The sequence below is a fragment of the Balaenoptera acutorostrata genome, chromosome 8 (genome assembly GCF_949987535.1).
Source record: "Balaenoptera acutorostrata chromosome 8, mBalAcu1.1, whole genome shotgun sequence".
Taxonomy (NCBI): Eukaryota; Metazoa; Chordata; class Mammalia; order Artiodactyla; family Balaenopteridae; genus Balaenoptera; species Balaenoptera acutorostrata.
In genome coordinates, this window is record NC_080071.1 from 91889404 (window position 1) to 91915133 (window position 25730).

At 48.1% G+C, this 25730-nt stretch overlaps 1 protein-coding gene across 37 annotated transcripts in view; it reads left to right on the top strand.

The window, feature by feature from the left end:
- LRRFIP1 (LRR binding FLII interacting protein 1) overlaps positions 1–25730 on the top strand; it is a 147178-nt gene that overhangs the window by 71265 nt on the left and 50183 nt on the right. For 17 of the 37 annotated variants that reach the window (XR_009009013.1, XR_009009020.1, XR_009009025.1 and 14 more), the window contains exons 2-7: positions 7824–7910; positions 14523–14540; positions 18240–18287; positions 19886–19930; positions 20556–20606; positions 23573–23611. Coding sequence is in view for 6 of the 37 variants with exons in the window: in XM_057551273.1 (XP_057407256.1) it covers positions 7824–7910; positions 14523–14540; positions 18240–18287; positions 19886–19930; positions 20556–20606; positions 23573–23611 (288 nt within the window). In the remaining 31 variants the exon portion in view is untranslated. The remainder of the gene's footprint in view (positions 1–7823; positions 7911–14522; positions 14541–18239; positions 18288–19885; positions 19931–20555; positions 20607–23572; positions 23612–25730) is intronic. The other 20 variants (XR_009009015.1, XR_009009031.1, XR_009009032.1 and 17 more) reach the window with 4 other exon arrangements.

Consider the following 25730-nt stretch of genomic DNA (forward strand, 5'->3'; position numbering starts at 1 on the left):
CTTACAGCACAGGGAATTATATTTAATATCTTGTAATAACCTATAATAGAATATGATATGAAAAAAATAACTGAATCACTTTGCTGTATACCTGAAACTAACACAACATTGTAACTCAATTCTACTTCAAGAAAAAAAGAAAAAAAAAATGGCAAGTCAGGAAAGGGATTCTGTATCACAGCCTCATGGTTCCTTTGCGCCGTCTGCAGCATGTTGTAAATCACTTTAACACGGGGCTGTGTGTGTCCACCAGCGACTCTGAGATTTCAGCCTTGCCCAACAGGAGCTGTAGTCCTTCCTCATTCCCAGGAACAGTCACACGTGGAGACAGAGGGCCCCTGCTTGTTTCTAAACAGAACCAGTTCTTTGTCACACTGCAGGCTTCAACTGCATGGTATTCCTATTATATTCACATGAGTGAACCTTAAATTCATCCTTTAACTTTTCCCAAGAGGTTATAAACTACAGTGGTAACATATCACATGGCCTGAAGAGAATTCTGCCATCACAGAGCATTAGGTCACTGATTGGCATGTCAGTAATGAGCAGGAAGTGTCCCCGGGCTCTGCGGGGCAGCCTGGGAGCAGCTCCCACGGCATCACGTCGGTGCCTTTCCAGGCTCCAGGCCTTCCTCCTTCCAGGTGGAGGAAATGACGAAAGCCGCTCAGGCCCATTTCTCAGGAGTCGTCCTAGAGTTACGGCTCATAAACCCCTTCCAGCTTCCATGTAGAATTCTGGAACCCCAGGAGGATTTAAGAACAGAATAAGAACTTTTTCTGGGACTGCGGGGTGAGAGGTCTTGGGATCTAGAATTCCACACCATGCTCGAATCCCAGGAAAGCTTCGAAGCTCAGGAAGTATGCAGACAGAGTCAGGACTCCGGAAGTCGTGTGGGGCTTTTTAGAAGTGTTTATCGCGTTTCTGCTTTTCGAAGCTCATGATGTGGGGTTGAACGGGTAGGAGCCACAAAAGGATACAGATATTATCAGAGCTCTTAGAGCCCCCGACGTCACTGGAATTGGGGTGCAGGGTACTGGGGGCAGTGTGTGGCTGTCGCACCCTCGGGCAGTGTCTGCCACTGCTTACAAAACCTCCAGCACAGACAGGAGTTCAGGGAGGAAGGAAGCTGTGCAGGGGCCCGGCTTGGAGGGCAGGGCACGCCTCACCTAGGGCTTTCTCCTCCCGTCCTGGTGCATAACTTCTCTTTTAGTTTTGCTCAATCCCCAGGCCAAGCAGGGGGCTGTCCCTGAGTTCCCTGACCCTGAAGAAAGGAGCAGCCGTTGTCTCCGGAAGACAGTTTTATTGCAGCTGGGAGTTTCTGGTGCTCCAAGCAGGAGGCCTGTCAGGGTCACTGGTAGAACAGGCGTGCATCTGTTTATCCGCTGACTTTTGTGTCCCGCTCTGGTAGAATCCACTTCTGCTCTGTGGTCCCATCTAGAACTAGAGCTGACCAAGCCCTTGGCCTAGTGCAGAGACCCATCACCAATGTAACTCCTGTTTTTGCCGGTGACGTTTTCATATAACCCTCCAGCCTTTCTCCAGCCCAGCCCGGGTCTGGGCCGCCGAGAGAGGGCATTTCAGAGGGAAGCATCACTTTGGTTGTCTACCTCCTCAGCCAGCATGTGCGCCCCTGGGGCCGGGCCCTTGGCCGGTGGCCTCCATGCTTCCACCCCTGGACCTGCAGGGTGCTGTAGGGCTGGTGTCCCAGACCCTGGCTGGGTGCCCCTGGCTGTTTTTAGCCATTTGTTTAGGAGGCCCTGGGGCTCAGACTTGTGCTTCTTTGTGTGTTTTTAGCATCTCTCAGACCATACATATCACCTTAGTATCGGAGTGTTGTCTTATTTATCTCTGGCAAAATAAAATGTAAAAGTGGAACTTTGGAATCAAGGGTTCAGCTTTTTAGAATTATTAGGAGGCAACTTTGGTGATAAAAGGAATCTTCTCTTCCCAACCATCTCCACCATCAAAGGGTGCCTTGCTTTAAAGCCCCGTGTCTGTAAAGCTCTGTTTATGAGGTTCCAGGTCAGGACGGTAGGATCCTGGGGGGCTGTGTCCCCTGTGAGGGGGCTGGGACTCTGGCGTTCGTTCCCCACCAACACTGGGCAGTCCTGAGAAAGCCAGGGAGCCTGGATCTCGTCAGAGGAGGCCCGGCTGGGTCAGCTCCTCCCTCCCCTCCTCCCTAATGCTGGAGGTGCGCGGGAACAGGGAGGGGGGCCCGATGGTGAGGGCTGGGGGGCAACACCGCAAGGGTTTTTAGCAGTGGCGCCGTGAGCTTGGCCTTGGGGCTTCTCCATTTCTTTCCTTCCCTCTCTTTCTCTCCCTTTCAGCCTCTGCTCCCTTCCCCCACCCCCTTCCTTCCTTCAAAAAATGTTTGCTATTTATTATGAAAAATGTCAAACATACCCAAGCGGAGATGGGGTAACAGAAGGCAGAGGTCCTCGCGCTGGGGGGAGCAACCAGCTCCCTGGGGGCGGGTGGAAGCCCAGACTGGCCGCACCCGAGGCCCTGACTCAGCGGGTCCGGGGTGGGGCTGGAGACTCTGCATCTTTCACAAGCCCCAGGGGCTGCCGCTGGGGCACAAGGGCCCCCCTTCCTGCCACCAGCCCCACAGCTGCCAGCCTACGGCCACTCTCCCCACCTGAGCGAGGCCGTATCACGTCATCCTTGAATGTCTCAGTGTGTATCTCAACAAAGATGGTCTTGGGCCAAAAAAGGAGGATTTGGGGTCCGGAGCTATGCCTGCTCCAGAGCCCCTTTCGAGGACAGTGGGCTGAGGGACGGGCAGCAGGACCGGCCCGGCCACCAAGCTCTGGAGCGGTGCGCGGCCCTGCCAGTGCCGTGCGGTCACAGCGAGCAGGCCTGGGGCTTGGTAGCCAGTGGAGGACCCACTGACCTTGACCTCCGGTGGGAGCTGACAGCCATCGGGGGCGGGGTGGGGGGGAGCCTGGGCCGTCTCGTTCCCCAAACCTTGTTTTACAGCCCTGTGCAGTTTATCGTTTGTACCCTAAATGCCATAGGTCCGTCTCCTTTGCTCCATCCTTTCCCTTCGGCCATTGTCGTCTCGCTTGAGGTTGGGAGCGCGGCGGGGAGGGGGTCAGGGTGGAGAAATGCTCCACCTCCGAGGCCAGAGGCGTCAGCAGACCGTGTGCCTGGGTTCGGGTTTGGGTGAGTGGCGTCCAACGTGGCACGGGCTGGCTCCTGGGGCCACGTGGGCCTCCTTGGGACCCTGGGCTCCTGACGTTCCCTCCAGGGCCCTCTCGCCTCTCCGCTCGTCCTTGGCACGTGGTTCATGTTCTCGGCCTCCCTCCCCCCGCTCAGAAGCAGCCTCTCCTCACTTCCCGGGTCTCACGCCGCCCTCCCCACCCCGGTCCTGCTCCCCACGTTCAGCCAGAGCCACGTTTCTAAAGCGAGAGTCAGACCCCACTGTGCTCTGCCTTCTTCAGACCCGTCAGTGGTTCCGCGTTCCTTCAAGGTAAGGTTCCAGGTACCAGGGCTGAGGCTGGCGCGGGCAGCCGGGCCCTCGGGACTCCGCCGCCCTGTGCTGGCCCCTTGCCGCCCGCCCCCTCGCCTGCCCTTCTCCTCTTTGCTCCTCGGCGTTGGCTTCGGGCTCCTGTCCTCCAGGACGCCTTCCCGACACCCGGACGGGTTACGTTCTCCTCCAGAGCAGCCCCAGCACGGTTTCTCACCCACCGTAGCACTTGTCACTTGTACATGGTCCCCGAGAGCTTTGTGTGCACCCCCTGAGACTGGGGCCCCAAACTGCACGTTGAAAGTCCTTCCCCTGCAGTCTCGGCAGTGCCGCGAGGCCTGGGCTGGGGTGCTGATGGCCAGGAAGCTGCAGTCCCCTGCAGGCGAGGGACAGAAAGTGAAAGTGTGCATTTGGAGACTCAAACAGTGTGACACGGCCGTGACCTCAAGCATGTGAGTTTATATTTTACAAAAGTGTCGGTCCGCAACGGATTTGTCCTGCATCACCGAAGCCCTGGCCGGGGGCACACCGACCCCTGGAACCGCTCGCCTGACGGTCGGCAACTGGAGGGCAGGGCTGGGCCTCCCTGGAAGGTTTGGGGGGAATGAACTCGTGCCTGCAGGTCACCAGGGTGGACCATCGCTATTTTGTACTTTCTGTTCGTTGAACGCCTGATCTTACCAGACGTTTCCTCTGATGCTGTCTTAAATGAGCGGCACCTGTGATGCTCTGTGTCTCGCTGTTCTGTGTTCTTGGCAATGTCCGCGTTTTAGAGTGAAGTGTGTTGTCAGAGCTCTGTGCGGTTTTTCTCTTAGGCATCGCAGGCTGTGTCGGGGTTATTCTGCTGATACTGGTTTTGTGCTAATGAAGTTGGCTGTGCATAGGCTTTGTGCCCCTTCAGACGTTGGCTTGTGTATCCGTTAGCTTTTAGCCAGAGTCCCAGAAGCAAGCATGGTTGTTACCACTTCCTGTGTTACGAGAGCCTTGTTCCCCGCATATGAGTCATGGAAGAATCCTGTGAGATGTAGGTGCTTCATACGGCGGTGACTGCAAGCATTTGAAACTCTACTGAATTATTTATCTCCTTCCACATTCTAATCTAAGGTGAAGCTTGACCACATCGATCTGTCTTCAAGGTTGGCTAGCTCGTGTCCTCACAGGGAGCTTGTCCTGTAACTTGGTTCATTCGTGTGGTCCCTTTGTCAACCCAAGCCCAGATCCCTCAGGTCGGGGGTTGTTCTCATGGACAGGACAGACACGCTGGGTGGACGTGGGGCCCAGAGAGGAGGTGGGCCACGACGGGAGCCCTTTGCTGGTGGGTAGAGGCCCACCAGAGTAGCTGGGGTCTGATGGGACATGATTCTGGAGGCCTGCCAGTCTGGTGGGGAGGCCGTCTCAGGTGGCAGGGACCACCTGCTCAGAGAGGTGGTCTCTTCGAGGATCTTTGCTCCGGTCCCGAGAGGAGTTCGAGCAGAGGAGGGGGCTGGACGGACAGGCTGGGGAGGAGGTGGGCGTGCAGGGGCTCGGGCTCCTTAGTCACAGGGGCACCCACGCTGGGTGAGCAGGAGTCATCCCAGACCCCACCGCCTCGTGTCAGTGGTCTGCTGATGCGTGACAGATACCCACAAATGTGGCGGCTTAGAACAGCACACATTGATGATCTCACAGTTCCCGTGGGTCAGGGGTCTGGGCACAGCCTACGGGGTCCCTCTGCTCAGGGTCTCCCAAGGCTGCAGTCAAGGTCTCGGCCAGGCTGCATCCGTTCTGGAGCTGAGTCCTGTTCCCGGCTCATGTGGTTGTTGGTGGCATTTACATCCTGCTGTTGTGGGACGGAGGTCCCATTTTCCTGCTGGCTGTCAGCTGGGCCGCTCTCATTCTTTGTCATGCGACCCCTCACAGGCCCTCTCGCACGTGGCAGCTTGCTTTTGTGAGGCCAGCAGGAGTCTCTGTCTGACCTCCAGGCGCACTTTTCCAGGGCTCCCCTGATGAGGTCAGGCCCACCCTGGAGCTCTGTTTTGATGAACTCAAAGTCAGTTGATGAGGGACCTTCATTACTAGTGCATTTCTCTTTGCAGTATAATGTAACCCAGTCACAGGAGTGACATCTGTCATACTCACCGTTCTGGCCACACTCAAGGGGAGAGGAGAATGTAGAGCGTGTACAGCAGTGATGGGAATCTCGGAGACCACCCTAGAATTCTGCCTGCCACACGCCTCTCTCCCTGTCCCCCTCTGGCAGCCCCTCCTTCTTCCAGCCTCTTTCTCACATTCTCACTCCTCCACCCCCCTCTTCTTCCTCCATGCCCTCCCTTCTCTTTTCCTAAATCCCCTCGCTGTTCCTCACCGCCCCCTCCCCAAGCTGATGGGCTCTGGCTGCCTGGTCCACACCGGCTTAGACCCTGAGCCAACAGCCAGGGAGCCCAGGAGGGGCTGGAGAGGCAGCTGCACAGCGTGGACGCAGACCTCTTGCTGGCCCGTTGATGGGGCTACAGGGAGTCGTGTACCCAGATGTCAGTCTATCAAACCTTCCCCTCCCCTCCCCTCCTCTCCCCTCCGTTTTGGCTGGATCTTTTTATAGACCCTGAGCGAGTGGCTCATCACACAATGTAACATGGTTTAGAAAATTGAAAATGGCAATGAGGTATCAAAGTTCTGATACAGTTGTGATTTTTGACATCCTTGATTTGAAGGACCTGGGCTTGGGTTGATAAAGAAACCACATGAACGAAGCAGGTTATAGAATAAATTCCTTATAAGGACATTAGCTAGCTAATCTCTGACAGATCAGCTGTGGTCAATTTTCAACTTAGATTAGAACTTAGAAGACGAATTTGTAGTTCTGTGCAATATAATTGTGGGGTGAGGGCGAGGGACGTCCTTGACATGAGGAGCCACGGTCCTGGTAGGAGCCTGCGGTACAGGGTGCCTGGCCTTTGGGAAGAAACTGGACAACAGGACATTTGGGCCACCTCACTGCTTGCTGGCCCCAGTGACCACATCAGAAGCACGTGGCCGTCTCTGATGGCCCCGTTTTAAGATGACCTAGGGAACGGCGAAAGCTGTCAGAACTGTTAGAAGAATCACAAGTGTATTCCCATAAAAAATTAAGTGGAAAGGATGGATTTGTTTGACACCAGAAAACCTGAATCCTGGTACCCTTGCACCGTTCACCTCACTGGGCCGTTTTATCACCTGAGATAATGAATAAGCTCAAGATTTGTAGAATGCAAAACAGGGTTCAAGTGCCAGGTCCGACGGCGTTGGTTGGTCCTGGTCAAGGGTTTTAGATGCTCGTGAGTAGAACAGGGCACATCAGCTACAAGTTGACAGGTAGTTAAATGGAGACAGATTTTGTTGGGTTTTTTATTCATTCATTCATTCATTCATTCATTCATTTATGGCTGTGTTGGGTCTTCGTTTCTGTGCGAGGGCTTTCTCTAGTTGCGGCGAGCGGGGGCCACTCTTCATCGCGGTGCGCGGGCCTCTCACTATCGCGGCCTCTCCTGTTGCGGAGCACAGGCTCCAGACGCGCAGGCTCAGTAGTTGTGGCTCACGGGCCCAGTTGCTCCGCGGCATGTGGGGTCTTCCCAGACCAGGGCTCGAACCCGTGTCCCCTGCATTGGCAGGCAGATTCTCAACCACTGCGCCACCAGGGAAGCCCCAGATTTTGTTTTAATGTAACATTTGTAACAGCTGGAACCACTCTGCTCTGGTCGAAGATGTCTTGCTTGAGAAAAGATGGGCTTCCCAGCGCTCAGGTGCTGAAGGGGCAGCTGGGGGGCAGCGGGGAGTGGTGAGGGGTGACTGGACAGGAGTTCTGGAAAGCAGGGCCAGAGTCTCAGTCCTGTGACCTTGGACAGGTCTGGTGGCCTCTCTGGGCTTCTGCTTCCTGCTCTGTAAAGGGAGGGGTTCAACCAGTGACCTGGGGTCTTGTCCAGCTCTAGTGCTTTGCTCCGTGCACTAATCTGTCATTGCTCCAGGGGAAGGCAGACCGCCCAGCCCTGCCACTTACGGGCTGTGTGACCGTGGGTGCCCTACCCTCTCTGTGCCCTAGTTCCCTTATCTATTAACTGGGTATGGTAACACCATCTCCCCAATAGGGCTGTTACAAGGAGTCCATGGCATAATATGCATGAAGCCCTCAGAATAGCACCCACTGGCATTTAGTAAGGGGTCAATACAAGGGAGCAGTCGTGACTACTGTAACTATGGTGACCGTGATTCCTGGACCCTGTTAACGCTTACAAGTCTGTGTTACTATTTATTAAGCTCTGAACAAGAGCATCATTGTCAACCGTGTCCTGGACAGGAGCCACTGGTCTGTCTCCTAACAGCATCTCCGGGTCTGTTGCAGGCGGAGGCCAGGCTGGCGGCAAAGCGCGCGGCACGAGCAGAGGCCCGAGAGATCCGGATGAAGGAGCTGGAGCGGCAGCAGAAGGAGGTAACAACGCCGGGCGGCTTGTCGGTTCTCGCGGGAGGCTTCCTTGCAGGCAGCGTGGGCCCGCGCGGGGCACCTGCCCCTCTGCTGTCGCTCTCGGTTTGAAGGCACCTGTGCCTGTGACTTTGGCTCGAGATCAGGTCAGGGCGTGGCATAGCACGCGGATGCCAGATGGCCTATCCTGGACACTCAACCTGTCGGATCCTGGGACGAGCCTCCGCACAGAGCACTTGCCCACGTGTCTCTCCCCGGCCCAGCGTTCTGGCCGGAAGGAGCCAAGAGGTGCTGGCTCTGGACTTGAGGTTCTAACTGTTGAGCTAGAATGCCCGTCCTCTGAATTAAAATGTGAAAGAAGAACAGGTTATTATTTGTTGAGACTAACCAGTCTCATTTAAAAATACCTCCCCTGTGGTTTTTACACTTTTTCATAGGTTTCATGAGGCCTGAAGCCCCTGTGTGATACAGAGAACAGAATAAACACTGGATGAAATAACCAGGAAAGAAACTGCCCTCCTGGGAAGGTGGATAGTAATGTGTTTACACACCTGTTAATGCTGTTTGCTACTTTCTTTCACCACCTTGAGCCGGAGCCAGAAGCCACGTGGACAGCGTGAGGGCTCTTTCACTCGCAGTTTAAGGGGTGGGCTTTCCTGTGACCTTGAAGCCCACGCAGCGAATGAGCGAGCCCCTCTCCATGGTCTCCGCCTTCTCCCTTGGGCCTCGGCCTCGCGGGGTCTGGGGAGCAGCTGTGCCAGGCCCACCGGCGGCTCTGCTTGTTTGGAAGATTTGAATGTGTTGTGTTGGCGAGGTGGCCAGCTGCTTTCCCCGGGGCTGATTTTCATACTCATAGAGTCCGGTTTGGTTCATGTAGCCAAATTTTCAAAGTCGAACCGGTGTCTTAAAACTTGTGAGGTTTCAGATAAAACTCTGGATTTCCAGTTTCTCACAAAACCACTGCAGTTTCTGCCAGGTTCCCAAGGTCACGTTCCCTGTAGAGGTGAGGTGCCCACTGTCATTCCCTGCCTGACTGCGGGGTTTGCCACTCTGCGTGGACCTGTGTACTCGGGGGGAGGGGCGTGGCCAGGCTTGAACTTGAGGAGGAAACCTCTCCCACGTGGCTCCAAGAATCGGTTGAAGGTTACTAGAAACTCAAGCCCAGGGGGTTAGTTAGGAGGGTCATACCTGGGTCCTGATGACGGGAGGGCGGGGGCCACCAAGGTGGCCCGTGGAGTGATGGGGATGGAGGGGACATGTCCCTGAGAGAAGGGCCACACAACACGCCAGCGGTGACGTTGGGAAGTGGCCCGAGCAGAGGGGCAGCCATACCCCGACCGTATTTTAAGCATCACTTGTCCTGTAACTACCCGTAAACAAAGACAAAGCAAATATTTGAAAGTAGATCACCACACTCTCCCTCACTGTTGGAAATACAAATACAGTCGTTAAGTTCTCGTTTTTATGATATTTTGCCTCTAGTTAATTTAGTATTTTAATTTTTTGTGCTTTTCTTCTCTTAATTTACTCAGAGAAGCACGGGGTTCGCATTTTCTCAGTGCCTTTCCCAACCCAGAATCATATTTATTATTTTAAAACTGGAAATAGAGACTCCTGAATTTTCACGTTAGTTATTTGGACTTTACAACTGAGCTGAAACTTCGTAAGGCTGGTGGGTCACCTGAAGCTCCTCCCCTCCGCCATTAGCTCAGTTAAGGGTGAGGATGGGAACCTGATTCATACTTGTCTGTAAACAAACTCTGGGGTCTGAACGTGACCAGGAGTCATTATTAAAGGACATTCAGAGGCATTTTCAGGAAAGTCTATGGGGTGAAGTATTTGGACTGGAAGGTGGAGAAAAGGGACAGGTGGTGTTGTTTTGTAGACCTTTGTCACTTAACCTGTCTGAGACAGTGTCACCTGGGCTTTAGGAATCACCCTGACAGCAGCCAACAGCCAGGCACCAGACTCTGACGTAAAGAGTACTCGTTGGAGGCCACCTAATGGAATAGTTCTCTTAGCCTGGACTGGTTTTTAAGTTAGAGATTTGATTGATTGATCGATTGATTGATTGAGCCGAGCCACGCAGCTTGCGAGATGTTAGTTCCCTGACCAGGGATCAAACCCGGGCCCCAGCACTGAAAGCGCCAAGTCCTAACCACTGGACCGCCAGGGAATTCCCTAAGTTAGAGATTTTAAATAACAAATTGATTTTTCAAACTGCCTGGCATCGATGTCTGTTTAGAATATTCCTGTCCATTCAGTAGCTACTTGCAAAGCCCCCGTGTGCAGGACGCTGCCAGCCCCTCCCCTCTGCTTTGGAAACCAACTGGCAGGGAAGCTCGGCGGTTAATGCAGTGGCTTCATCACAGTTTGCGGGGTGAGGCTGCATTCTCCAGAGCCAGCAGAGGCTCATTCGTTCATCTGCTTCCTCTGCTTTCCCTCCAGCCCCCAGTCTTTTTTATATTAAGGCCTTGAAAGAGCTGTAAGAAGAATTTTTCAAAATATATTGTTGCCCCTCCAGGTTTTGCCACATTTGACTGAGTGGCCGCCTGGTAGTGTCTCTGGTGGCCTGTGGCTGTCCCCTCCGCTCTGTTGTTGGAGCTGGACCACTGGACTCGGGAAAGATGACCTTGAACCTGTCAGGGGGCCTGCCTTTGGTTTTCTTGGTGGTGTTATCAATGATAATCATTTTATCATTTGTCTCACAAGTGAGAGAAAGTTACTCTCAGGTAAAATTTCTACAAAATCAAGGCCAAAATGAATTACATAATATATACATACATATCTATCTTCCAAATTATAATATATTCTAGCCTTAATTATGGGCAGAATTGAATTAAATATATAGTTGATAACATAAGCAGCCTATTACAGAGTTCTTTGGCATAAGTTCTTGATTTAGAAAATGAAAGTTAAGAGGAATTCGGCTAAGTAAGAAACCGTTTATTTGAAGGGCCTCCTTTCAAAGCAAAGCACCCTTTTCCCCCTTAGAGTCAAAGAAAGTCCCCTCCCATTCCATTTGAATTCTGCAGAGTGATCTGCTGCTGAACTCCTGCACTTCAGTTGCAGTATTTCAAGCCGCAAAACTGCAGTTGCTACCCAAAGATGGGAAACTAAGTCAGGGCCATTTAATTTTGGTATCATTAAATGGGCGTTGGATGTCGGTGGGGGGAGGGGGGGACCGTGTGGAGGGTCCCCTGCCACCTGCCACGCCAGGCACAGCAGTGCCCCTCACAGCAGCCTCGCCAGGCCCTGGGAGCCCCACTGTGCTCTCAGGACAGGGGAGCCCGGAGGACTGAAGCAACCTGGCCCGGCAGGAGCTGAGATTCAAGCCCAGCTCCTGTGCAGCGTGGCCTGCCCTGGGGTGTCTGGTGCCTGCTAAGGACCTCGGGCTTTGCAGAGAAGATTGGATTAAAACCTGGGAAATCTGATTTAAAATGCCACAGTTTGCCTCACTCGGTCAGACACACAGTGTCGTTGGTTAGTAGGTGGCATTAGAATCTTGAAATTCTTTTTTTAAAATTTATTTTATTGAGGTATAGTTGATTTACAGTGTTTTAGTTTTTGCTGTACAGCAAAGTGATTCGGTTACACGTATACAAACATTTTTTCATATTCTTTTCCCTTATGGTTTATCATAGGATATTGAACGTAGTTCCTTGTTGTTTATCCATTCTCTATATAATAGTTTGCATTGAAATTCTTTATTCTTGCGGTAAAGACACTTAGGTGGTTCACAGGGATGAAAATGTTTTGTCGTGATTCAAGTTCCATGGAAGGTCTCGCACAAAAACAAGTTTGCTAGTTGGGTGCCCTCAGCATTCAGCCACCGCAGAGATGCTTTCAGACGTGGGAACACGTTTCCAGGGACCTTTCTCAGGATCAGGCCACGTGCCTGATGGCCCAGCCCCACGCGGTGAATTATCTGGGTGCAGAATGACACCCTGGGTGGGGGGCCTGTATCTGTCAGGCAGGAAGCAGAGAAAGTAACTCCGGGCAGCACGGTGGGTGAGTGCAGACGCTGAACGAACAAGCTGCAAGTGGGGAAAGCCAGGACGGGCAAGAAGGCCTCGTGGGTGATGAGAGTCAGATGGCGGAGGCCTGGAGGATGGAGAGAGGGCCCTGGCTCTGCCCCGTGGTTCGTATCGATGTGTGAGCCCAGGAGCACTGACTCATACAAAGGACAGTTTTGCTATCATAAATTCAGTGTGCTTGGGACAGGAGCGCATTGCCATTTAAAGCGTTATGTCTGCTTCCTCAAAAAAGGGATTTGAAAGGTTTAAAATAAAATACACGTATCTTTTATTCGTAGTCAGAGAGATCTGGGGTGGGGCGGGGGGCCTGGCAGGGACCTCCTGGAGCCCCTGGCATGTGGCGGTGCCGGGACTGGGTGCTGTCACAGTCTGGAGAGGGGTCTGTCCGGGTTTTATTGACAGGCGAGGAAGACGGACCTTAATTAGACAGTTTTCCCAGAAGCTGAGCGAGTGGCTGGCCAAGATTCAGATCCAGACCTGGAAAAGCTGCAAAGCTTGTAGTCTTCCCAGTGCATCCTCTGCCTCCAAATCAGGTGCATAACCAACAGCGAAAGCAAAGGGCAGCGTCCGTGTGTTAACCTTGGGATTAACCTTGGCAGAGAGCATGCTGCCACGCGCCATCAAGGCGGGGGAAGATCCACGTAGTCCCCAGCGTTTTGCAAGCAGACGTGCACCTTGAAAAACAAGTTTTTTCCTTGGTGCTGATTCAGGGCTCGTCATATAAACACAGAACGGACCTTTGTGTCTGCTGTGAACACGCTTTGTGAACACGGGAACAGCAGCTGTTCGTCTAGCTGATTCTTGACGTGACCCGTCCCGGGCTGGGGGAGTGTGCACGGGTGGGCCTGTGGGCGTGCACGGGCGTTCGTGTGCACATCTAGAGAGAGGAGACAGACAAGCTTGCAGGTTTGGGGACGCGCTATTAGGACTGAGGACGGTGTACAGACAACATCCCTCGGTCTCCCCTCCGCATGTCACATCTCCGGGCCTATTATTAGAAATAGCACCACAATCTGAGGTTATACAGTCTGATAGCCCGGGCACTGGCATTTTAAGTTGTTGATTAAGTGGAAATGAATATGTTTTGGAAGAGCCGTGTTTAACTAGTAGGGTTGATACTTTGGTGTAAAAATTGAGAAACACAATCCCTGTTTCCACTGGCTGGCGAGCCACCCCACCTCTGCACAGGTGCTTCTGAGCAGGACCAAGGCTTTCCTTAGCAAGGAGGTCAGCTCGGCTGCAGGCACACGGAGGCTGTGAATGCCTGGAGAGCAGTGACCGTCGCTGGGGGCTCAGGAGAGCAGGAAGCTGGCATCACCACCGGGGGGTGTCAGAGATGGGTCGTGGTTGAAGCCGCACTAGTGCCTGGGACCCTCCAAGGCCAGCATGAGAGTGCACACAGAGGAGAGGTGAGAAGTGTCACCAGTGCTGGAGGAGTGTAGACCTGTCATCAAGCCCCAGCAGACCCTGAGGACATGGGGGCCTCGAGCCGGCTGCAGATCTGTCCAGATGGCCCAGGCAGCCCCAGCCCTCCTAGCCGCCCACTGCACCCTCCAGAATGGTTCTTTTCACCCTTGCGGATGGTGAGGACCGACTACATTAGCTGTGCTTGGGCGCTGTTTCAAAGGATTATGAGCTCCTTTTTAATGGATTTCTTAGGGAGAATATGTAGATATTCTTTGGGAAATCTGAGTGAACCTCTTACTTTGTTCGAGAACCTACACTAATGGAAAAAAAATGGTGGTATGATGCCCAGGTGATGTGATGATGACCAGAGCGCATCTCTTGTTGCTACTGACCTGATAAACATCTCTGCTGGAGGAACAATGTTTAATAGTCATAGTGTTGAATATATTGACCTGTGCTCACCCACGTAGGACTAGAAGCACCAAGTCTCGAGTCTTGTAGTTGTGGCAGTGCCTTGAACAATGCCTGACTCAGTCCAAGTTTCGTTGAATGAATGAATGAACGGATGGGTGGAGTAGACATCTCAGTCTTACCTAGAGATTACTACAAAATTAGGAGAAAGCTCTAGAGCAAACTAATGTGTCAAGGTATGATAATAAGCTTTTCAGATTTTTTTCAGTTCTATTCCAGTGATCACTCCATTTGGCTGGAATTTTCCTGGTATTCTGTTTGTATCTGTTGAATTTTCCACGTATTCTGCATGAATCAGAACGTGAAAGCCTCTTTCTTCACTCTTTGTGAATTTGACCAGTTGACTTTCCAATTAAATTTCTGTACTTTTTTGTTAAACTTTGATCACGGTGAAAAGAAATTTTAAATTGAAGATGGAAGCTCTTTTTCCCATTAATGGTAACAGGTTATACAAACTTCTGCATTAGAATAGTAGCAGGATTCTTGTAGACTTGTGTGGACATGCCTGTGTTTCACCAACATATCTAAAATAGAATGTAAAATCTGTTATGAAATTACTGATTATTTCAATGAGACTTCAAGAGGTTTTTTTTCCAATATGGCTTTTACTCATATTTCTAGGTACTTACAGAACCTTTCTTTCTGATGTTTATACTTCTGTAACTGGATTTTATATTTCTTTCCCAATTTCTTTTGCCCTCTATAGATCTATCAGGTTCAAAAGGTAGGCTCTTCCTTCTTTATTTCCTAATTTGCATGTACTCTTTTTCCCTTGCCAAGGACCTGGTCACCTTTCAGAAATAACACCTTTGATTGAAAACTCATTGAAGTTCTTACTGCTTCTTTTACTGCTTTATTTATGAATCGGTTTCAACAAGAGTGCTTAGGTCCCCAGTTCAGCCCACACGCAAAGCAGCCCTCAGCATACATTTCTGTGTATTGAAAGCTTTTCCCATCTCCCTTTTCTCAAGAAATTAGAAAATTGTTTAAGAAGAAAAATTAACTCTAAGACAAAATAAAAATCACACCTCAGAATTTGGAAAACCTTTTGCAATCAGATATTTAAAAAGAAAGATTATCCTCTCATATAACTTTATTAGAAAGGGTTTAGGGCTTCCCTGGTGGCGCAGTGGTTGAGAGTCTGCCTGTCAATGCAGGGCACACGGGTTCGAGCCCTGGTCTGGGAAGATCCCACATGCCGCGGAGCAACTCGGCCCGTGAGCCACAATTACTGAGCCTGCGCGTCTGGAGCCTGTGCTCGGCAATGAGAAGCCGCGATAGTGAGAGGCCCGCGCACCGCGATGAAGAGTGGCCCCCGCTTGCCACAACTAGAGAAAGCCCTCGCACAGAAACGAAGACCCAACACAGCCATACATACATACATACATACATACATACATAAAAATAATGTAAGCAGACAAGAATAGCATTAAAAAAATAAAAATTAAAAAATTTAAAAAAAAAAAGAAAGGGTTTAAGCTATCAAGGCATATTACCACACATTAGGAGATTATTACATACTGATTTAAAATCTGAGTAAAAAAAGAAAACGACGATATAACAGTAAAATCCAACAGCTTAAATAAAACACACCTGCCTTCTATCCCCAATATTCTCTGTTTCCTAGTATTTTGTAAAAGCAGCTGAGGTTTAGAAATAAATGCACTGAGCAGGCCAGACACAGAAAATAAAGAGGAAAACAACCCAGTCAGTGACTCCTGATCCAGCAATAACGAAGGAAGGAGTAAGCGGTGCCCCAAGAACTTACAGAAAGTGTTTACAGTGAGTCTTTCCCAAAAATGAATTGTTGTTACTTACGACACCTGTGATAGCTTTGTGTTTACAAATTTATTTAGTTTATAGATAAAGAAGAACTGTATTTGTCTTTGAGAGCAACTAAGAAAATCAAAACAAGGTGACTACTTAATTTCATAGGTTAGAACATGCCAACCCTTTAAACACCCTATATCAGTACATTTAAAATTCTGGTTTTGGATTCCTTTACCAGCTACAGTTCCAAATTGCCTTTCCTTCCTGCCCCGCTTACTCTGCATAACTACTGTCCCCCAGAGTGTTAAGAAACCAGTTAAGTAGGTGCCAGAATCTATTTGGACTTTGTTAGTTTTTGCAGGGTCCACTTGGAAATGTATATTGAAGCTAGAGTTCCAACCTGTACATAGAGAATCTAGGTAAGAATTTCATAGGTAAAAGACAAGGCTCTGGGAACCATCACAGTATCCGATGGAGCAGGACATAATTGCCTAAAACCTAGACAAGGGACTCCTATCTGGTCATTTCCACTTTGATTCATTCCCATCTGGTGCTGGATCGAGATTATTTTCTTTTTACCAACTCACCAGGGATGCACCCTTAGAACTTTGTCAGGATGGTCATTTGTATACAAAGTACAACTAGAGGGAGAACAGGAAGCCCTCCATGGGAAAACAGATACACATTTTTATAATAAAGATGTGTCCAAGGGAGAGGAAGGCTTTCCTTGTCACTAAGACTCAGGAAACGGAAAAGGAAGCAGTAAGGCTCGGTTCCAGCCCATCAGCTACATCCATCACGGTTTTTCTCCTGCGGAATCAAAGCTGTTTCTGAAAGTCAAGCACTTCTTCATTCGTCTGGCTTTTGCTTCCTTCTGCATGACTCACTGGCTAATCATAGCAGTTTACGTTTGCAGTATCGTACACTTTCTAGAGTTTGCTGTGCTGCCACTGCTAGCTAACACCAGGACTACTCGTTAACCGCACTTACTGTTTCCAAGGGTGTCCTCCCTCCATGGAATGGCGTGGAGATGTAACTGTAGAGTTACAGCAGCTGTTTATAAGGCCACCTATGAACTCGAGGAAAGACTAAATACTGATTCTTATTTTTGTCCTAAAAAGAGCAATAGGTAGAATGCAGTATTTGATATGGGTATAGAATTGGCCAAAAAGGGAAATACGGAAATAGAAAATCGGATGACACAGACTTCTTTTGGAATTTACTTTTTGTCAATTTCTATAGGCCCCCTCCTTTTTAAAAACCACATTTTCTTTCTGTCTTTGTAATTAAGCCATGAGATAAAGGAGGGTTGATGGCATCAAATTTTCACATCTGGAATTTCACAGTGAGAGTGGGGCTAACATGAATTGAACGCAGAATAGCTTTAAGCCGTTGCATTTCACTTAAACTGATGTTAAAACATGACTTTAGGAAGTGTTTACGTTTATTTCCTTTCTCGATTTATAGTCTAAGGAAAGGAACTTACAGAAAAAGATTTGGCTTATGTGCTTCGGATATTAGGGTTCTGTATTGTTTGAATTTTTAAAGCATTGTTAAATTCTCCCTCCTGATTTTCTTCTTCCAATTTTCTACTTGCTGCCACCTCTAAGAGAAAGGGGCAAGACCATCGAAGAGCCACATATGTATTTTAAATCTGGCCGCCCTTCAAAATAAATGGAAACTAAACCAAACATAGCAGTAGCCTGTTTTGGTAATTGTAAAACAATTTCAAAAATTGTCGTGTACTCTAGCATCCAGTTTTTTTCTTCTGATTATAAGCTTTTCACGTGTAAGAGGAAAATCCCATCTGTGTCATACGATAGGGAGGTTTGGATGGTTGTTTCTTGTTTTTCTTATTAGAAATTGAGGGAAAAGTGAGGAGAACAGCAAAGCCTCATTATTTGAGAGTCTACCTGGGTTCCCACCTGAATTTGGAATTGCTGTATTTAGTAACAGTAGTAGCCACCCTGAATCTGCTTTTCTGTTTCCAACTTGGGCCATTGCAGTTTAGACAGGCAAGCTGAAAACATGGAGGTGTTGGCTAAAGAAACACCAAGCAGAACTTTTCTTCCCTGGGCCAAGACCTCTTCTGCAACAGCCTGCTTGGTCATCTTGCCATCAGTGGCATGTTATAAAGACGTCCACAGCCCAGAAATTCTCGAGGGCCTAAATTTAGCATGGCTATCAGATAGCTGGAGCAAGTGTACCAGAAATCTAGGGGCAGCACACCATTTCTCCCCCTTTCCTCTGGTGTTCTCACTCCTGTTGTAGCAACGTGGGAATGGCTTTGGCTTCTCTTAAATCGTGCTTTATTCCTGCAGTACACCTGCTCTGAAGGCATGGACAGCTTTATAGAGGGGCTTGAAAGCTGCTGGGCTCAGTTTGGATTCCTGGTCTCTCCGGAGGCCACCCCCTCGCCCCAGGACTGCTTTGTCCTGGGCTCTCTTGTCTTCCCCGAGGGAGCGGGTCGGGAGGCTTCACAGGCTCACAGGCCGCCTGGGGGGCAGAGGCTGACCATGTGCTTCCCTGCTTTGCCTTGGCATGCTACCTTGACCCTGAGGCTAGGCAACAGTTTGGAAATGCATGTCAGAACAGTGTCCTATGCGATTACCGTTGCACTTCTTGCCTAATTTTCTTTCCCTTCTGTCTGTAGAAATATTATGGGCTGGATACAAAGTGGGGCGACATCGAGCAATGGATGGTAGGCCTTGAATCTGATTTTTAAAAGCTTAAATGGTTTGTAATTGGATTCTTCCACAGTTTAATTACATGGCTAGATCCCTGTTGCACCCTAATTTAATACTGAGCGATTTCCTGCTGGGCGTGCTTGCATCTGGCCTGGTTGTTTACGTCCCATGTGAAGCCTGGTTAGAAGGGGCCCTGGCCAGGCGTTGGTGTCAGGTCTGTTCAGTAGCAGCTGACTCCTGGAGCTTCCAGGCCAGCGTTTGTGAGGGTCTCCACCCCGACCATGACCCCGATCTCCTCTGCAGTGGGCTCCCCGCTGGGGACACTCAGGCTGGGCGTGTGCCCCCGGCGCGAGAACCTTCCCACGAGCGTCCGGTCCAGCCAGCTCTAGTTGGAATCCAGGGGGACGCGTGATGCTGCGTTTCCTTCACTCACGATTGCAGTCAGCTGCCCGGTCACCCCATTCCAACCTCTGTACTTCGCTGCTGGGTACCCACCCCACCCCCATCAGCTGTGCCTGAGAAACCACTGTCCTCTGGTGAGAACATTCCTTTACCTTCTCACCCTGTTTCCTGGCACGACTTAGCTGTCCTCCTTAGTCGGGGCCCACCCCTCACGATACCCCTGTCCTTAACCCCTCCCAGGGGGAGATCTTGCCCCCTGGCGGGAGGTTCTAGAAGAGGGGGTATTCCAAGAGCTGTCCACTGGTCCCGAGGGAGCACGGCTTCATGCCCCCTCTCATGAATTCATCCACCTGAGCGCTCCCCACCTCTTCCTGTCCTTGTCACCTTGCTGACTGGCCTCATGGACATCATCACATACCTGTAGCACTTGAGAACCTGGCCAGTATGGAACTGTCCTATTAGATGTCCCTGACACATAAAATAATCTAAGGGAGCATAAAATTACCTAACATTTAGAGATCTGTGTATAATATAAAAGGAAACAGTTGTTGAAATATAAAGAACGCACAATTCCTCTATTTATAAAATTATTAACTTCAACCTCTGTTGTGTGTAAACCATCATTCCAAGTTTATATGGCACTGGCAGATGTATGTTTATCAAATCGTAAGACACGGTTAAAAGATGTGTCAGTGTTTTATATACCACTGAGAAAGAAAAAAAAAAGTTGCTAATTATAATCATGAGCAACTTTGATGATAAGATATGCCCCGACTTCAGAGACGTCCAAATGCAGAACGGAGCACCTTAGAATGCAGATAGGGTGGCGTCCGTATTGGATCTCTTACGAAAATGATTTCTCTTCCGATTCCTGAAGAGAAGTGAGTAAGGTTTTGAATGTAAGAAGAAAAGTAGGCTGATTTAAATGGACCACATTAGATTCAGAAAAAATTAAGACCCTGCTTTTCATCCAACGCGCACTTGTTTTTAAAGCCAAAATGAAATATGCCGATTATTTGTGTGCTTAAGCCCCCCACCCACTTTTAGAAGAAAACATTTTCCCCCAGTGGTTTAATTGAAGCCTTTTAGCAAAAGCAAAGAAAATATTTGTTTGACATTTATATCAGAAATACTGTATTATGGAGTATCTAAGCCTTCTCCTGTGTCTGCCCCTAACCTTTCTGTGCTGTTTCCTCCATTGCTTTGGTAGGAAGACAGTGAGCGCTACTCCCGTAGATCCAGAAGAAGCACGTCGGTTAGTACTGTGTTCATTCATTACCTCGGCGTTTTGACTGAAGTCTGATTTGCAGTGTTAATGGCTGAAATACATAAATTGTCTCTCTATCCATCTATCTATATGTATATACATCTATCTATAGATCTGTATCTATATCTATATCTTAATGATACTTATGAAAGAAATTAACTAACACTGATACTGTTACCTAAACAAAGACTGTGAACTCAGCTTTTAGCATTTTGACCTGACTTTGGTGAGGGGAGCGTGTTTGAAAATTTTCTGAGTATTAATATATTCATGACAGTTTTAGTGCTTTTTTTGCTATTGAATACCCCTGAATAATTTGCAGAGTAATATGCATTAAGCTACATGTTTGTAGGTTACCAGCAAAGTGAACACCGTCACTGTAATGAAATGAAAGTCGTGTTACCCAGAACCAGTCTTCTGTTAAACAGAGGCGCACAAACAAAGCCCTTTTGGCGAAAACCCAGGCTCACGTGCACTGAGATGTTCAGAGGGGCCTGATCTGCCCCCCTGCCGTGTGTCGGGTCAGCCGCTTCCCTCTGAGAACTGGTCGTTGGTTTCTCTGTGTCTGTTACATCATCTCCTCATGGTTGTTTTCATCCTTTCTTTTTCCTAGGCATCTGATGAAGATGAGCGCGTGTCAGTGGGTAGCCGTGGAAGTCTGAGGGTCAGTAACCAGGATGGTTGAGTTCGCATGGTACAGTCTGCGTCCACGTTCCTGGCCCTTCCATCCCTGCATTCACAGTTCTTGTTCATTATCCCTGTAGCCTTACATAGTCAGTGTCTAACTAAGGTGCTTATTTAAAGTCTATTCAGTGGTGGGATGTCTCTTTGTGATGTAGAGAGATTATTGCTAAGCGTAAGCAGTTTTGTTGTGTCTTCCTCCCCAGAGTGGACGTCCTCATTTGTTCATGTTGGTCCACATCACAAAACTGCCCCATTTAGAGTAAGTTGCCTCATTGCTAGCGTGGTGAAGGGGAGCATGAAGGCTCATTCTGTCCTTATGGAAGTCCACATGCTCCCCAGCAAATTGGAATCTCAGTGAAAGGAACTACAAGTTAAAGTAACTATTATTCAGTGATGTTTCCTATAGCTCCTTGAAAGCTGCTGTAGGCTGCCGGTGGAAAATTGGAGCACATTGAATCCATCCAGCCTGGGGCCTCAGGAGCCTTTCCTTTCATCAACTATAATGAAATCTCTTCATCACTGACAGCCTGATGGTTGATAAACACAAATACACATTCTTCCTTAAACATTCCAAAAATCTTCATAATTATACTTGAAAACATGGCATGCTTTGGGAAGTGAAGTAGAGAAAAACATGTTTTGCTTAGTCCTTTAAGTCAGTGAATTAATCTGAGCGTGTCGGTGTAGTTTACCACTGGATTAAAGCTGCATCTCTCTGCTGGTAATAATTCGGTCTCAACGCAGCCACTCCATTTTACTGAAGGACTTAATCACCGTGGCAATTAAATCGTGATATAACTCCTAGCCTTCTTATATATGCACCAAATGTACATTTAATTTAGCTGTTTATAACAATAAACTAGAAAGGTGATACAGTCAGCCTTCCATATACCCAGGTTCTGCGTGATTCAGCCAATCACGGATTAAAAATATTCGGAGGGAAAAAGTCCAGAAAGTTCCATAAAGCAAAACTTGAACTGGCAATTATTTACATAGCATTTTACATTGTATTTACAACTATTCATGTAGCATTTACATCGTATTAGGTATTACAAGTAATCTAGAGATGACTGAATGTGTACAGGAGGGTGTGCGTAGGTTATATGCAAATACTATGCCATTTTATATAAGGGACTTGAGCATCTGCAGATTCTGGTATCTGGCGGGGTCCTGGAACCAACCCCCACAGATACCGAGGGATGGCTGTACACTGTTGCTTTGCCATTAACAATTGTCATTGTCCTGAAAGTGCCAAAAGCATATCCATCGTGGTTTTGCCGGAAAGTTACGGTTCAAAGGTGAAGTCAGTTAAAGAGCTTCCTTGCTATTTGAAACTTTCTCCTTAGCCATGTAGTTGTAACTTCCTCACATGCCCTCTGACATGATTCACGCGAGAGGAAGTAAGATTTATGTAACCCAAACATTATCAATGCAAAACTCAGTTTGCAGAATCTGTAGACAAGGGTCAGAAATTACAGCTGTCCAGCAGGCACAGGAGAAGGTCGGGTCCTTGAAACCAAGTGAAGAAGATACCTTTTCCAGGAGAAGGGGAGTGATCATGTGAGCACAGGACTCACATGACCATTGGCCAAGACGTCGGTGAGCTTGACAAGGGCACTTTTGATGGAAATAGTGAGGGCAAAACCTGACTGTTTTGGGCTCAAGAGAGAATAGGAGAGAGACTGGAGAAAGAACCCAAACTCTGTTTCAAAACAGCATTTTCCATCTGCGATCCTCCTTGAAATTGTATTCAAGATTTTGTTTGTACTTGCATTTTTCTGGGAAAATAATCTGTCACTTTCTTAAGATTCTCAGAGGGTTTCCTGATCCCAAAGAGCTTAAAACCATTGTATTATTAGTGGTTGTTTGGGTGTTTATAGCATTTATTTCATTTTCAACGATTTTAACCGGAAATGAGCTAAATTTCTGTGCTGGACACCATTCTTTGCCAAGATACAAGCCTATTTGTTTTAGGATATACAAGTTTATGGAGGAGCTCCACAATTAGGGTGCTAAGTAAGAGATGGGGAGAAGGTGGAAAGTCAGCAGTGGATGGGTTTTCGTCGTTAGCCGGGTGGCGTGCTCCCATGCTCTTTCCCGTGATGCACTTCATCTAAAGAAATAACTCTCTTTAAAAATCACAGACCTTGAGAACTTGGATCCTGGGGATAAGAGTCAAACCTTCTAATCTTTACAGACATAGAACAAGCCCAGAGCAGCGAGGAGGCCTGCTCAGGGCCAGGGTCCTGTGACAGCATCAATCCCAAAGCCCCTCGGGGGCCCGGAAGTGGTCTCTCCTGGTTGGTGGGCGAGCAGGGTTCCCCTCTGCGCCTCCCCCGCCAGGGGGCTCATCTCATTCCATCTCTGCGTAGGGCCAATCTCTGCTGTTTTTCATATTTTCATATTTGGAAATCTTTCGTTTGCAAAGTTCAAAGACCCTATCTTTTATCTCTTGACTTTCTCAAAATACAGGCCCTCTTCACTCCACTGACAGTGATGATAAACCCTTAAAAATGGAAGAAAATTTGTTTTCTAGCGTTTGTATGGACATTCTCAGAAAACCTAGATTTAGATACCATAAGTACTTAATTTTCTTTACTTAAAAATTGAGAGTGACACATCTGTTGACCTTTTGCCTAATGTAAATAGAATGTTTCAGGTAGAGGAGGAGAAAGGATTGCTCAGACTGCTTCAGATTCCATGAATTAGAGCAGCATCTGCCGTGGAAGTTTTATTTAACGCTAATGGATTTTATGGTGATGCTAACGTAATTGCATTTGTAAATCCACATGAGATCCTAGAAGTCATGAAAAAAACTTAATTTCATTAAGATTTTCAAGATTGCCTGTTTTTTGTTTTATGTTTCTGTTATGCCTTACGTAGCTTTTTAATTGATTTTGGGCAACTCTTTTCTGTTGTTTTTCTCTTCCATCCCTCCTCTGACAGTCGCAGCCTGACTTGGAGTACGGGGGTCCCTACGCTTGGGTGAGACGGTTGGGCAGACGTGTGCCCTGATCCTAATAGTGTTGCGTGGGAGATAATAACCTGTGGCGTTTCCACTAATCTCATGAGCCTTTGTACACCTTTGTTTGAAAAGACACACATGCCACGCACCTGTTCTTACCTGGGGACTGAGAGCCAGAGGGCAGGTGCACACACCACAGCGAGCTCTCTTCTTCCCAGAGCCTCCTGGGTACAGCTCTGACCCTCATGGGCGGGTCTGGAACCCAGGTGTGGGTGCTTGACCATCTCCCTCACCCGGCGGCCTGTGAGCACCGCAGTCTGCCAGGCTCTGGGGTAGCAGCTGCAGACACCAGATGGGAAAGATGGTGTCTTCTTCAGGGAACTCAAATCAGATCAAGAATTCCCAAGCCTCTACATTTCCTTTAAGAGATTGAATTTAAAGTCATTTTATCTAATGAAAAATTTATTATTTTCTAATCTGTATCCTTTCAAATTAAATGTCCCAGATGGCTCTTTGGCCAGAAAGTGCCCTTTGAGAAAGACCCCAAATCCGGTAACAAAAACGAAGCCTTTAGATTTAAATTCAGAATTTCCCTTCTTACATCCATCTAGAAGAGTTTGTACGCCTTATGCTTTCTGAAAACCTATAAACTTAAATTACACTAAAAGGAAGAAAAATGTAATCTCACCAGCATTAATCACACTGAGCATTAGAGTGACTCAGCACTGAAATTATTATAGCGGATTATCCACTTCTTCGCTTGAAGGACTTTTTCCAAACGGATTTTGTGCTTCATTCATTCCATTGCACTGAAAAAATATCTAGCAAACTCCGGTTTTTAAAATATATTTTTACCCTTAAGATGATAGTTCACAGGACCACACATCGGCGCAGCACGCTGGTCCCCGGAGTCTCCCGGTGAGGCTGCTGTCCTCCACTTTAAAACTAAATTGAGTGCATCGGGGATTGCACTTCAGCGCTGTGATTTTGCCTTTCTTATTTTGTTCCCCCATCTCTAATTGCCCTTGAAGGTGCTCTGTCTTTTGACTCAATAGAAGAATACCTAAAACTATTCATTAAAATAATAACAGTTGCCTTTTGCATGGTCACGCGTGAAGTTGGTTATACTTTGACAGCACTGCATGTAGCTGTTAGCATTCTGACTAATCACAAGCTACCATTAGAATAATTGGTTTTGATGGGACATTTATTCTTATATCTTGCTTATCCTCTTTTAGACAATGCTGATTGGTGAATGTCTTTATTTTGTTCTCTCTTAGAGCAGTGCTTCTCAATGTTACTATATGTAAGATTCACCTGGGGAACTTGTTAAAATGCATATTCCCGGGCCTCTGGGTATTCCGATGTCCTAGGATGGGAAGCACACCCCGTGACCAGGATGCAGGTGGTCTGAGGAGTGTTGAAAAAAAATTCTGTAAAACAAAGCTAGGTGAACATCCGAGACCTGACTTAAGATGAAGGTGATATATGCCTTCTGTGGACTTTTTATTCCAATGTTGTTACAGTTAATTTTCAACTCTCCTTATTACCCTCTTATGCCACTAAAAACAGCTCCACCCATCTGAATTCAACACAGAAAAACTACCCAAGAGGAGAAAGTTGGTGTGTTCTTTAAGAAGGTCAAAGTACTTCTCACTACAGAGATGTTGTTGGTGAGGTCTACAGATTTGGGAATACGTCGTAGGGATACATTCTCTATGACAGAGTTTCATTACAACAGAAGAGTGTGGATGTTCCACAAAGCCTTCAAAAGAAGGGTCTTTCCTGCATTTTCGTGGAAGGCCAGGAGAGAAAGGGACAACTGAAGGAGGGCATTTGCTCTCCCAACCTTCACCCACCCTCTGCTTTATGCTGCAGGCTAATAAATAAGAGAATGAGAAGATCAAAAAGGAAAAATCCATCTACAGCAGTATGTATTTTATAAGCAACAACGGAAAGCCAGAGGGTTTATATATGTAATACATTTTTCTTCCTTATTTATTAGCAAGGTAAAAATCATCTAAAATTGATTGATGTTAGCCTTCAATATTAAGTTTTTCCAGAAACTAGCTTCTAAACAGATATCAAAGGAAGTAAGACTGAGGTCTGAAATATACAAGTCCTTGACATGCAAGATTA